At 49.3% G+C, this 13,027-nt stretch overlaps 2 protein-coding genes across 6 annotated transcripts in view; one reads left to right on the top strand and one right to left on the bottom strand.

The window, feature by feature from the left end:
* Proca1 (protein interacting with cyclin A1) overlaps positions 1-4,268 on the top strand; it is a 9,146-nt gene extending 4,878 nt beyond the window's left edge. The window contains exons 2-5 of one of the 3 annotated variants that reach the window (XM_015501111.2): positions 585-671; positions 2,913-3,045; positions 3,323-3,481; positions 3,571-4,268. In XM_015501111.2, the coding sequence (XP_015356597.1) occupies positions 585-671; positions 2,913-3,045; positions 3,323-3,481; positions 3,571-4,225 (1,034 nt within the window). In that variant the 3' untranslated portion in view covers positions 4,226-4,268. The remainder of the gene's footprint in view (positions 1-584; positions 672-2,912; positions 3,046-3,322; positions 3,482-3,570) is intronic. The other 2 variants (XM_048794065.1, XM_015501112.2) reach the window with 2 other exon arrangements.
* A 1,281-nt stretch (positions 4,269-5,549) lies between these two features.
* Positions 5,550-13,027, bottom strand: part of Supt6h (SPT6 homolog, histone chaperone and transcription elongation factor) — a 33,844-nt gene continuing 26,366 nt past the window's right edge. For all 3 annotated transcript variants that reach the window (XM_048794055.1, XM_048794052.1, XM_048794060.1), the window contains exons 28-37: positions 12,532-12,672; positions 11,195-11,390; positions 10,565-10,803; positions 9,934-10,047; positions 9,639-9,763; positions 7,682-7,794; positions 7,350-7,427; positions 7,093-7,259; positions 6,438-6,625; positions 5,550-6,344 (exon numbers count right to left, since the gene is read on the bottom strand). In XM_048794055.1, the coding sequence (XP_048650012.1) occupies positions 6,158-6,344; positions 6,438-6,625; positions 7,093-7,259; positions 7,350-7,427; positions 7,682-7,794; positions 9,639-9,763; positions 9,934-10,047; positions 10,565-10,803; positions 11,195-11,390; positions 12,532-12,672 (1,548 nt within the window). In that variant the 3' untranslated portion in view covers positions 5,550-6,157. The remainder of the gene's footprint in view (positions 6,345-6,437; positions 6,626-7,092; positions 7,260-7,349; positions 7,428-7,681; positions 7,795-9,638; positions 9,764-9,933; positions 10,048-10,564; positions 10,804-11,194; positions 11,391-12,531; positions 12,673-13,027) is intronic.

Below are 13,027 nucleotides of genomic sequence, written 5' to 3' on the forward strand. Positions count from 1 at the left end.
AAAAAAAAAAAAAAAAAAAAAGATAATAATAAAAATAAATAAATTCTCAGTACTTTGCTGTGGCAAACAGGAGCTGACCAGGGACCTATAAAAGGATGACCAAGTGCCACTGAAGACTTGTTGAAGACCCTAAGCAATCAGCTTCTTTTCCTTAAGCAGGGCTCCAATTTAGTACCTCAAAGGACAAAACTGCAGTTGAGGGTGAAGCTTAGTGTCTAGCGTGCTTGAGGTGCTGGGTTCTACTCCCAGCACTACAAAAGTTGGAGGTCTGCCCAGGGACACTCTCTGACCAGGCTCCACACTCTTGAGAAAAGTTCTGGAGCTGCCCCTCCTTGCCTAGACCCCAGCCCATTCCAAGTAATTTCCTCAGGTAGCCCTTGTTCTGTGCTCCCTGCTCTATCTACATCTCTCTTCTCACCCCACTCCTCAGCCCCTTGGAGCTGGGACTGTTCTTTACCTTTTAAATCTTTGCATCTCCAGGATGTAACTGGGCCCTGACACCCAGAACTTCTCAGGAAATGTTTGATAGATGAATGGCATGGGGAAGGGGCTGTTGTAGCTTCTGCCACTCTGTTCTCTCTCAGATATAAACAGGTTACCCAGCTGGGAGAGAGGACATCTGCTGGCTCGTGTAGCATCCAGCACTGATGCATCTACCTTATCTTCTGAAGGTGGGTTCAGGGGATCTTTGGCTCCAGGGGTCTTTGCCACCCCTCATTTGGGAAAGATGACACGCTGGTGGAGGGAAGGATGTGGTTGGTCCTGAAGCAGGGAGGGAGGGAGGTGTTTGGTCCTGATGGGGTTACCCAACTGCCCATTCTTCATTCCATGTCAAAGAGGCCCCTTTCCTGTATAGAGCATGTTATGGTACAGGAATATTTTTAACACATGTGAATTGAATCCCCCTACCCCAACAACCCTGCAAATAGGTATTACCACAATCTCTTTTTGTGAATAAGGAAACAAAGACTCAGAGAAGTAAAATTTTGCCCTAGGTTACTCAGCTAGTAAGTGACACACTTGAATTTAGGCTTGTCTGACTGCAAGTTCAAGTAGGGCATGTGCCACTATGCTCTCCTTTGTTCCAATTCAGCAGTGCCAAAGAAACCTGAAAAGGGGATGATGTTTCAAGGTCATGTCATTTATATCTCCCTTAATATCTCCTAGGGTAGAGAAAGGGTATGAGAGGAGCAAAGAAGGACACCAAGTGGGTCAGGGGAATGGTAGGGACCTGGGAGCCTCATAGCCTTGTAGGGGGGGGGGGAGGAAAGAGAAATGTGGTAAAAGCCTACTACCATGGTCTTATCTCAAGCACTTTATGACCACTTGGACTTCTATACTCTTAGTGTGGGTTAATTACTGAATTCCTGGTGGGGACCTGCATAAGGTCTCACCCAGTTCCACCCTTTCTAAGAGCTGGATAAAGGCACAATCCTTGTGGCTTGTTAATGGGGGCTAGCCAGCTACAGTGACCCCTGCTGTGCTGCCTTGAGATTCATCCATGGAACCCACATGGGTTGTAGCCCATTATAGAGGAACCTACAGTAGGTCCCTTGTCCTCTGTCAGGTTGGGGAGACCTTTGGCTTCTGAACTGTGAGACATGTGGAGCCACATGGAATGGCTTATTTTTTAGACAGGGCCAAGGGGAGAGCCAATGGTGGACTGGAGCCCTAGGCAGTGTCAAACTCCATAGCTAAGCATCAGAGGAAGAAGTGTTTCCAGCATGTTTCCCAGCCCCAGGTCCCACTCCAGCGTCTTCTCTCTGTGCCCTAGGAAAGGGGGATTTGGCATCTGTAATGACTAACAGGATGGAGGAGCAAAGCTAGGGTGGGTTGCTCAGAATTCTGTGGTTCTAGGGGCTGGGGAGGAAGAATGGGAACTTGAGTAACAGAGAAGAATATAGTGGGATGCTGGAGATACAGTAAGAAATCAGGAGGCAGAAGAAAAGAAGCGTGTGGGGGAGGGAAGTGGCCACAAGAGAGGGATGAGTAGAAGGATCAGGCAAGGGCCATGCTGCACAGTTATCAGGCCTCTGTGCCTCACCATGGCAGGCCTTGGGACTGGAGTGTGTCAGAGATCATGAGGGTCAGGTGGAGGGTGTCTGGACCTAGGCAAGAAGGCACAGGGACTGAGGTGATGGCTGTGGGTTCTGATTGCGGCCAAGGCTCTATTCTGCCATAGCAAGAGGACCTTGCAATATCTGGCACATTGTGGATTGCTGTGGAGGGCCCTGGAGGGTAGATGGGCTCCCATGGAAGGAGGGGAAAAGGAAGAAGTATGGTGTCACAGAACAGAAAGGGAGACTGGGGAGGACCTCCCTCATACCAAATGTAGCACCACACATTTTTCAGGGAGTTTGTAGGGGCTTCATGTAGTGGATGGTGGACAGGGCAGTGTTGGGGCCGGTGGTGACTACTGAGCAGGCTGAAGGACTGACCCTCTATCAAAGTAAAACAGTTCAGGGTGGGAGTGGCGATGAGAACAAGCAAGTTTGGTAAGGGCTTCTAGACTGAAGTGTGTATTTTGTGCTGTCCTGCTGAGAGCCACGGCCGAGTCTGTATGGCCCCTGGCATTTTGCCAACAGTACTGATTGACAGGCGAGGCATTACTATCCGCCTCTGCCGCAACTTTTGAGTTCTCGCACTATTTTGGAGTTCTCGTGGGGATTTCCGGGGATTCCCCGAGAGTTCCCATTGGTTGGGGAAGTGCAGGAGGAGGGATTTCCGGGAGAGATATTTCCGGCTGGGGGTTCCTGGACAAGCCTCGTGGCGTTAGGGAGGATTCCCCGGGAGCTGTGTGAAGTGTTTTCCTGCAGTTTAAAAATAAAGTTTGTTCCTGCTTCAGTGGCTGGTGATTTGTGCCCAGCCAGACTGCGGCACTGTCCGAGTGACCCAGAATCCTCCTCTCTCAGGTGAAGGCAAGGAGACTGACAGCTGCTGCTGGAACCACAAGCAGTGTGCTGGGCACATCATCCACCCCTTCTCTGACTATGGCCACCGCAACCTACACGTACATGCTGTCAGCCACTGCGACTGTGATTCTAGGTGAGGATCCCTTCTTGAAGGAGAATCATGGCAGAACCAGGTTCAAATTTTCATTGTGGCTCCCTACTTTAGCCTTAGATTTCCCTCTTCAGCTTTGTGTGCTGCCAGCCCAGACCTAGCTTATAAAACTTGCTGTGCTCCAAATGTAATGGGGAGATCTTTTGGCAGTCTGGGCCAAGTCTGGAGGAAGCCCACTATGCCCTAGCTTGGTCCCTCTGGGCCCTTGGGGAGTTGTGGAGATGTGTGGGAGTCAGGCTGAGAGTCCTGTGTGTGGCAGGCTGAAGGACTGCTCAGAGAAGACAAATAGCAGCAGCTCCCAAGACACGGGCCCAACCTGCTCCCGTGATGTGGAGTCAACCGGCTTCAACATCATTCAAAACCCTTGCCTTGAGTGCATCCCAGAGGAAGAATGTGTGGAACGATTCTGGTATGGCTGGTGAGTGCTGGCAGGCTAATGGGGAAAGGGTTCCAGAGAGCACTGACCCCCTCCCTGTCAACCTTCTGTTTTGGTCCCCTTCTTTCCAGGTGCAAAAGCTATAGGCCTGTTTCTGTAGCAGTGATCCACCATCCCATCCACCATGAATGTGGGGCAGATGACCTAAATGAAGAAGAGGAAGAGGAGGATCAAAGTAGGCCTCCCATCCCAACTCAGGTGGGACCCACCACAGCGCCCACTAAACCATGCACCAGCACAGTCACTGGGACCCCTGACTCAGCAGCGCCCATCACCATCTGGCGCTCTGAGAGCCCCACAAGGAAGAACCAGGACATCAAGGTGATCAAGAAGATAAAGAAGAAAAAGGAAAAAGACAAGGAGGAGGAGATGACAGATGAGAAGACAAAGCTGAAGAAAAAAGTCAAGAAGGGCAAGTTGACTAAGAAGAAAAGCCCAATGAAATCAGAGTCTGCACCTCCAGACTTGAGCCGAACATTAAGCCCAAGAATGTTGGCCAGGATGTCGGAGTCCAGCCCAGAAAGCCCAGAAGACCTGGAGAGTGAGGATAGTTACAATGACCGGGGTCAGCAAGAGCCCTCCAGTGACGACATCGTAGAGTCATCATCACCCAGGAAGAGAGAGAAATGCATTGCCCATGTCAAGAAAAACAGGGGAAAGACCTCACCAACCAGGAAAGTGATCAGGAGGAAATCTCCCCCAATGTCCAACCCAAATCTCAGTTGAGGCCAGGGTGCCCAGGGTGAAGAATAAATGCCATCAAGCCTGACACTGACCCGCTCTTGCTTGTTCTCTCCCTCTAAAAGGGCTACTTTGGGGGGAGGTGGTGGGCCCTGGGTGTACTAGAATGAAGGGGCTGGGGGTTACAGGGATTTTGAAGGGCAATCTGGCTTTCAATGAGGAAGTCCATGGGGAGGTGGGTGGGAGGAAAAGGCAGGGGCATAGCACTCTTTCTTCCTAACATCCTAGGACCAGTTTGGAAGAGTACGTCTAGATGGGTTGGGGGTGGGAGGATTGGGTTCCTGCCTGGGGAGACTGGTGTGTTTGACTCAATTCTGGGATAGGCAACACTATGCAGCAATACCCCCAATAAACTGACCTTTTCACCTGCTCTGCCATTATGCCTAGACTTTTTCTCTTCAAGTGGTTCTGGGGAAGGTGCTTATAGTATCACAAGGATATGAACTTCCCAGCTGTGGTCCTGCTCCTGCTACTCTCACCTTTTAAGATGAATGAAGAATTGAGTTCTCAAGTCCCTTCCAGTGGCTCTTGCCTACACACAAAATGATGATCTTGAATGAAGAAAAGTAGAGAGAGGGAATTCACTAAGTCTGGGCAATAATGGTCTCGTTCTGACTCCTGCTGAACCCCCAAGTAGCGGGGGGAGAGGGGAAAGCCTCCATCTCTCAGCACTGACTCAAAGTTGTGAGATGAAGCCCTTGTGAAGAAACAGGGCAATCAGGAGCACAGAACAAAAATGGTAGTGGGAATGTAGGAAGGGACAAGAGTCAGTGGCTGGCTGGTCCCAATTAGTGGGGGGAGAGGGGACGATGGGAAATGGCCTCTTCTGGAATGTGCCAGCTCCTACTTCCAGGTCCTTTGTGACTATAAACAGATGAGTTGGGGACCCATATTGGGGCAGAAATCTCTGACTTGCTTAGAGGTTGTCAGAGACCAGGGCCTAGTTAGGAAAGTGGAATAGAGGGAGCTGCAGGGGCTCAAGTTGAGAAACTCAGATTTACTTGTGGCCTTTTATCAGGCACTGGGCTGAGCAGTTCATACTGCCCCAGCTTGGTCCTTATAGCAGACTGATGAGGTAGGATTCAGAGAAAGCAAAGCCAGTTTTAAGACAGCAGGGATGGCACAGGTTACAGGGCTCAGAACGGGGGAGGAATGTGACCTCAGGCAGACTGAACAGGCTACCTGCTCTTCTATGAAACTGCCTCTCAGATGTATCAGGAGTTGTTGTCAGGGGAGCCCTTGGAGCTCCAAACTGCTTTGAAAGCCACCCCTCGAAGAGCAGAGCGCTGGAGAGAGAGGGTTCAGCAAGTGCTGTGTAGAAACACTGTTTATTCAAATGACAGGCAGGAAATGTGGCAGCAGCAGGTGGGTAAGGTCAGCCAGGCAGGGGCTAGCAGGTTAACACTGCTCCCTTTATGTCCCCTGCAATCCTGCTTTGAGAGCCACAAAGATGTTGATATCAAGATCAAAAATACTTTCCCTCCTCTCCCTCCTGCCCAAAATGAATAAATAGCATCCCTCTCCCCACAAGAGCTGGGGGAGACACACATGCTGAGCTTGGTACCCTATCATAGCCCAAAGTCAGGTGAGGGCAGAAGCTCAAAATGGCTTGTAGGGAGTAGAATACAAAACTGCTCACTCTCATCCTCATCTTCCCCTCTCCTCCACCATACCCTCCTCCCAGCCTGGTCCTAGGACAGGTGGTTAATGAGGGTCTGGCGTGGGTGAACTGCTGCCTGGCGTATACTGAGCTCAAGCTCACAAGGACATTTAGCCTGTTACCTGTCCAGGCTAACAACCAAAGAAAATGTCATTTAACGCCATTTTATGGACAGAAAAGGATGGGCAGGGAGTGAGGCAGTGGGCGGCCAGGCCCTCAAAGCCTCAGAGGTAACCAGAGTCTGAGGAGCAGGCCCCCTACCGATCCATCTCGTCCAGGAGCGGGGTGGCATCGCCAGCAATGGACATGGGGGTGCTTTCGATCATGGGACTTGGGGAGGGCCGAGGTGTCAACCGCTGCTTCTGTTTCCGCCGTTCTGCCTCCTTCTCCTGTAGCCATTGTTCTGCCATCTTCCCCCAGTCGATAGCTGCATGGCTGTTGGACCTGGGAGATGGAAAGAAGGGACTTTAAGCCCACAACTCAAGACAACATCTGTCCCTTCTAATAACCTTCCCTGTGCCTCCACCTTATACTTACTTTGGCTGTTGCTGCCGTTGCCTGGAGCTGGAAGAGGGCTGGGGCTGGGGCTGGGCAGACTGTGGGGTGGTGCTGGCCTGGAGCTGGTGGTATTGCGGTGTGGTGATGGGCTGGCTCGGGGTTGTGTAGGAGTAGCTGGGGGTCATTAGTGGTGTGGCCACTGGCTGTTGAGCTGGTGTTGGGAATACCTGGAAAGATGTGGACCAGTAAGTGGGGATGGGCTCTGGGCCTCTTTGGTCACTGTGAACTTCTGGCAAGCTGAAAGGATGGGCTCAAAACAGAACTTCCCAGGTGACCCAACCCTGAGCAGCATGTGATTCCAAGAAGCAGAAGGAGGCAAGAGGGTTGACAATGGCACATGAGGCCCACTGGTTTTGAAGGCCTTAGGATTCTAGTTGCTTGAGGGTTCCCCCAAGATCTCAAAGGACCCAGTTGAAAGGTCAGGTCCCCTCTATTCCCTTTCCAGTCAAGTGGGCTAGGGAAAAGGAACATCTGTTGGTAATGATTCCTAAGGTTAAGGAAGCCGTCTCTGCATATGAAGCCCTTTGTGGTGGGCACAGCCAGAGGTGTCTATAGGACTTGGGTTGGTAAAAGATGTCTGTTCCCTCTTGCTATTCCCCACACCATATAGATAACCCCTCCCCAAGCCACGTACATGGTAAGCGCTGCTGCCCCCTCCACTGCCTCCATAGCCATACTGGCTGGAGGCCCACTGGGCTGGGGTGGCATTAGGGTTCTGTCCCTGGCCTGTGACAGCAGCAATGGCACTGAACATCTGCGAAGTCATGTTCTGGGGTAGGGCATTCACAGCCCGTGTCAGATCTGTAAGCACATAAAGACGAGGATGGCATGAAAAAAGTGAAAGTTCCTCTGGTTCCAGCCCTTTCATAGACCCAGGCCTGAGTGCCCCACCTGCAAGGTTGATGTTGGCAGGAGTAGCATTGATAGAGGCAGGTGTCCTTGTTCTGCTGCTGCTACTGGGGGTAATGCCTGTAAGGAAATGGCTATTGTTAGTTATGTCCATCCAGAAGCCTATTTCTGGCTTCCTAATTCAGGGGTTAGAAGAGGTATTAAGATAGGTGAAGGGGAAATTGCACAGGCCCATTGGAGAACCTTGCGGTTATAACATTCCTGCTCCCAGCTGCAATGACAGCCTACCCTTCCCCTCTCCCCTAGAGGCCAGTGATCACTTGAGTCATGTTCCTCCAACTATACCCTATAAGTCAAGAGACACCAGAACTCACCTGGCACAGGATCCTGGTAATGATCCTTAAACCATCTGAAGAGCCCATTTACAGTTGGGAAAATTTGGCCTCGGTACCGGAATCCTTCAGGAGTCACCGTTACATATTCTATCCTGGGGTTTTAGATGGAAACATATATCAGATTCCACTTGCAGCCCTCTATGAGAGAATGACCAGAACAGATGTCCACCATGTGAAGTAGCCAGAATGGGTGCTGGGGGAAAGGAGAGATGACAAAGCCTGTTCCTGATCCTGTGAGGGGAGCTACACATAGCAGAGTGCAGTCAAGGCCAAGGAGTCAGCAGCCCCTGTGTGCTGCATATAGGCTGTGAAGGAAAGTTTAATGGAGGAATGACATATGAGCTGCAGTGTGAAGGTAAGGGTGAGACCGAGGTCACAGAATGTTAGGCAGATGGGGCTTTCCTGGGTACCAAAGTGTGGGAATTTCTGTAGTGCTCCTGGAAAGTGGTAAATCTGTCCTTATCGGATACTTCCAAGAACAGCAAAGTGGTTAAGAGGAAGGGCTTTGGTTGAGAGGCCGAGGCAAGAAGATTCCAGGTTTAAGGTCAGTCTGGGCAATGTAATGACACCCTATCTCAATATAAAAAATAAAAGGGCTGGAAAGGATTGGGGATGTAGCTCAGTGGTAGAGTGCCCCTGGGTTGAATTTTCAGTACTGGGGGCGGGGGAAGAGAAAAGGAGGGACTCTGGATTCAGTTCTGACTTGAACTTTGCCACTTGTTACCTAAGTGATGCTGTACCAAGATACTAAACCTGAGTTTCTACTTCACTTATAAAATGAAGACAACAGCACTGAAATCCACAGGGTGGATCTAAGGACTAAATGAGCTTACCACAACACCAAACACAGGTTATACTCGGTCAAGGAGAATTTCTCAACCGCCCAAAGATAATGCTTAGTGTGGCAAAGTTCTCACTTAACTCAGTTGAAATCTGCTTACTAAATCTTCTCCAAGTGTGAACTCTGTCACATAAGGAGAATGTGCAAGGAGTCCACAGGAAGCTATCACACCAAATATGTTTCTAGATATATGTCTCCAGCTTGCTCAACTGTTCTTCATGGAACAGTTTTAGTTCCAGAGCCCTGCCCGCTATCTTCTGGAGGCATGTTGGTGAAATCAGAAATGGCTTCTCAGAAAAGGAGCACGACACTCTGGATATGTCCAAATGTAGGGTCTAGAATGTAGGGCTCTTTATCACTTGGCCAACGAGACCCACTAATACAGTCAAAGCAGTGCATCACATGTGGTCAGTAAGGGCATAAGAGCAGAAATGTCCATATCTGGGTGGAGAGCCAAGGGGAGGATGGGGCAGGGCCTGTGTAGAGAAGGCTGGTGTGCTCACCAGCATGTGCAACAGACTAAACAAAGCAGACTAAAGAAACCATTTATCCTTCAGGTTCAAAGAGAGCTAGAGGGACACAGTAGTAAAGGATGCCTTGAGGAAGGCAGCCTGCCAGTCATGTATAGATGGGAGCACAGCAGGAGACGCAGAAATGCTCCTGACCCACACCTTCAGTGTGGGCACAAGAAAGAGTCAATACATTGCAGCATCAAGTGGTGTATATTGAGAGCCCTAGGGAGGGTAAAGCAGGGAGAGAGGAGACCACTGTGCTACTCCAGTCTTGCCAGTCAGGTCAGAGAGTGCCTGGTGTTGCCCATCGCTCTTTGGCAAAGAAGTGAGGTGAAGGAAACTTCTTTTTCAGTGATGATGAATATGTCTTTCTCAGGTTTTTTTTTTTTTTTTGTCTCTGGTTTTTTTTTTTAATCTTTTTTTTTTTTTGTCTCTAAATCATCACCCTTACTCCCCACCTCCAACCTCCACCTCCTTTCTGAACAAATAAGAGGAGAAAGGCAGGCAGAACCAGTGGGATACAACTCCCTTCTAGCCTGTCTGTGGACCCCAGCGGCAGCACCTCCTCAGCACCAGTGCTCACCTGGGTTTACCCCGGGGCTGGTATCCCAGGAGGAACTTGCCGGGCAGTTCCTTGCAGGCACAGATGAAATAAGGGATGAAGGTGGGCTTCTCCTTCTTAGTTTTGATGAGCAGCTCCTCTAATTTCTGGGGGTAAAATGAGGGGGAGAGGTTGGGACAGCAGCATGCTTGGTACAAAATGTCTGGTGCATATATATGATCACTTCCTTCACCACGTGAGCATCCCCTACACTGAAGGGAAAGCATACATCCTTAAGAGCCTGTAAGGTGCCATCCCTCAGAGGCCCTGGGCTCACCTTGCGGTCCCCACCACTGCAATTCTGATAATACTTGTGGTTAAGGAGGTCCCGGGCAAAGGAGGCCATGGGTTGGACATAGCGGGCAACAATCTCATCCAAGTCTTCAAATTCCTGAGGGAAGAAGATAAAGGCCCCACATGTCACATTCAGAGGTGAGACTCCTGGCCTTTCATCAAATTCACCCTAAATAAAAACCATGGCAGGTGGTGGGCTTTCTGGTCCTGCCAAAGCCTCACTTCACTACAAGGTCCCCTTGACTAATCCATAGTTTTGAATCATGTCCAGACACACTGGCTTATGGGCATTATGTCCTTTAGGTCCTGACTGAAAAAACAGGGAACATCACTAGATTTCTCTTCCTAAACATAGGAACAAGAAATCTGGTATGTGTATGCGTACATATACTGTTATCTCTGCTTCCTCACTGGCTCTCTTCAAGTAGTTTATTCTACAATGTGGAGGATAGGAAGGAAGGGAAAAATACATAAAAACCAATAAAACGATTCATTCTACCAAACACCTCCTGTTTTGCTGCTCTACAGCTAAATTATGTGCGATGCATCCAAGTTACAACTATCAGGTGAAAGTAACCAGGAAGGGCTTGCAGGTGGCCGGGTGTGGCTCTCACCTCACTATTGATCCAAAGAGTAGCTCCAAGGCTGAAGGCATTTTCCTTGCCCTCCTCCCGCACATCCACATGCTGGTAGATGCCGTCACTGACTTTCCAGGTCACTGTCAGATGGTTCTCACCCTTGCTGCTTGGTCGGATGATCACGTCACCCTGATCCATGGTTTCCATCATCTTTTCTGCTTGTTTGAAATTGATATTATGGAAGGATGGGTGTGCAATCACTCGCTTGATGTATGCTGGAAAGGGCAGGAGAGAAGTACAGATCAGGTGATGGGGATAAGAGGTAGCAGCAATGGGACACACCGGATTCTGACTCAATGGGATTCTGAAACTCTTTCACCCTTTCTGGGCCTGAATTCTCTGATATGAATGACATGTTAGCCTGGGTTCCTGGGATTCTGAGACAATGATGCTTTGAGAGTTACAAGCCTTTACAAACAAAATGTGATCCAAGAGACTCTGGGTTCCATTCCTACCCATGACTCCTTTTCATGATGACTCCAGACCTCAGTATCCTGAAGCTGAGACCCCACTCCTATTGGGACAATGATATACATGCACTCTGTGGCCTGAGTCCTATAGCAGCATTGCTGCCAAGACTCAGGGTATGATGGTAGGCACACTCACTGGTCCGTTGCTGCTTCCGTTTCATGTCTTCCTCCTGCTTGTGGTCTGCTGCTTCAGCATCAAAGTCATAGTAAGTGTCCTTGGGCAGTTTCCATTCATTGTTCCTGTCCACAAGGTCCGAGGTACGGCAGGTCAAGTCTGCACTAAACTTCTCAATGTCAATCTTCATGATGCGGCAGTGAACAGTCATTCCCACCTACATCCACAGAATATGTGAGCTGGAAGGGACAAAGATTATCTGGCCCTATGCCCTACTTCACATATGAGAAAACCAAAGTCCAGGCAGGAAGGTGGGACCTGCTCAAAGACAGCCTGCTACTAAATGGCAGGGGAGTAGTTAGGGGATGAGCATGCTATGCAGCCTACAGGCCAAGCCCGCAACGGCCCCTCCCACTCTAGGCAGGAAAAACAACTGGAGCCTGCTGGAATCTATCCTGTCACTTGTACTCTTCCCTTTTTCCATGAAGTTGGCTGGTTACTGCTCCTAGGGTTTTTCCTTTTGGAGGGGAAGCAAAGTAATAGCTGTTTTCTGTGAGCCCTATTATCAGTCACTCTGCATGGCCCTCCTCATGTTGAAAATCTTCTAAGATTTGTTATTAGGAATGTTTTCCCCTAGCCCTTCTGAGCCCAAACATCTCCCGGTTTATAACACTTAAAAAAACCCGGAGAACTAGGCAGATCTAGCCCTACCCATGTCACTGACTGGATGATCTTGAAAAGACACCTGAATTTCTTTGGGGGGAAAAAAAAATTCCCATCAGGTTGTAGGACTAGAGAGAGCAAACACCAATGTGGAGTGCTGATGTTTAGTGGGTATGTAATAAATGGTAGCTATGGCAGGATAATACTAAGACCTAAAGAACTTAGAAATTTACTTCCAATCCTCTTGGGCAGAAACCATTTGAAATTTTCTTCTGTGTTCTCTGGTTCTGCTGTGAAACCCCAGAAGTGCTCTGTACATGGGCTATGCCACACTTCCTTTTCCATCTCCCAGAGGAGTATTGCCTGGCCTTGGAGAAACAGGCAGAGACTTCCTATTTTGCAGCACATGATGCTGGGCCCTGTTTTCTATTCTCTGCCTAAGCTGCAGTTTCCCAAAATGGAAAAGAACACTCTCTGAAAGGGCTGACAACTGGCAGAATTGCACAAAAGCAGTGAACAAAAGCTGCTACTCATTCAGATGCTTCTCACCCTGGCTTCTGCAAGCTAGTTATAAATTCTCCCTGACACTCTCTCTACCAATAGCCACTGGGAACAGAGCTTACGTGGGGATAGCCCAAAGTAAATCTAACTGGGGTGGCTAAAAACTGTCCTATATCCCTAGGCCAATCATTTACCTTCACTCGCTCCTCTGGCCGCTTTACCACTTTGTCACTAAGAAATTTGGTGGGGATAAAGCCAGTGACACCATTGTCTAGCCGGGTTTTGACACCAATGGCCTGGCCCGGGCATGACCCGCTGTCAAAATGGTTCCAGACCTGAAGAAGCATAAGGAGAGAAGGTTCATTATTAAGATTCACATGTTCAGAAAAGAGCACTCAGGGGTGCTACAATTTATTTCACCACTGAGGTCTGGCACTGGTCTAAAAACATGACTGCTAGGACACAACTGTAACATCTACAGCATTCTTTGACTCATAGCTGATGCTTGGTGCCATGGGACATGCTTCTCTAATCTACAACCCTCTAGCTCCAACCAAGGCCACTCCTGTTGTGTTCTGCCCTAGCAAGCATCAGAATTGTCTGTGTCAGACTTCTCAGAACAATTCACTAAGTGAACCAGACATCCTTTGGTTGTCCCTTGGATGAATCATATCAGCTTCTTCTATTGGG

This window comes from Marmota marmota, unplaced genomic scaffold (assembly GCF_001458135.2).
Source record: "Marmota marmota marmota unplaced genomic scaffold, marMar, whole genome shotgun sequence".
NCBI classification, from domain to species: Eukaryota; Metazoa; Chordata; class Mammalia; order Rodentia; family Sciuridae; genus Marmota; species Marmota marmota.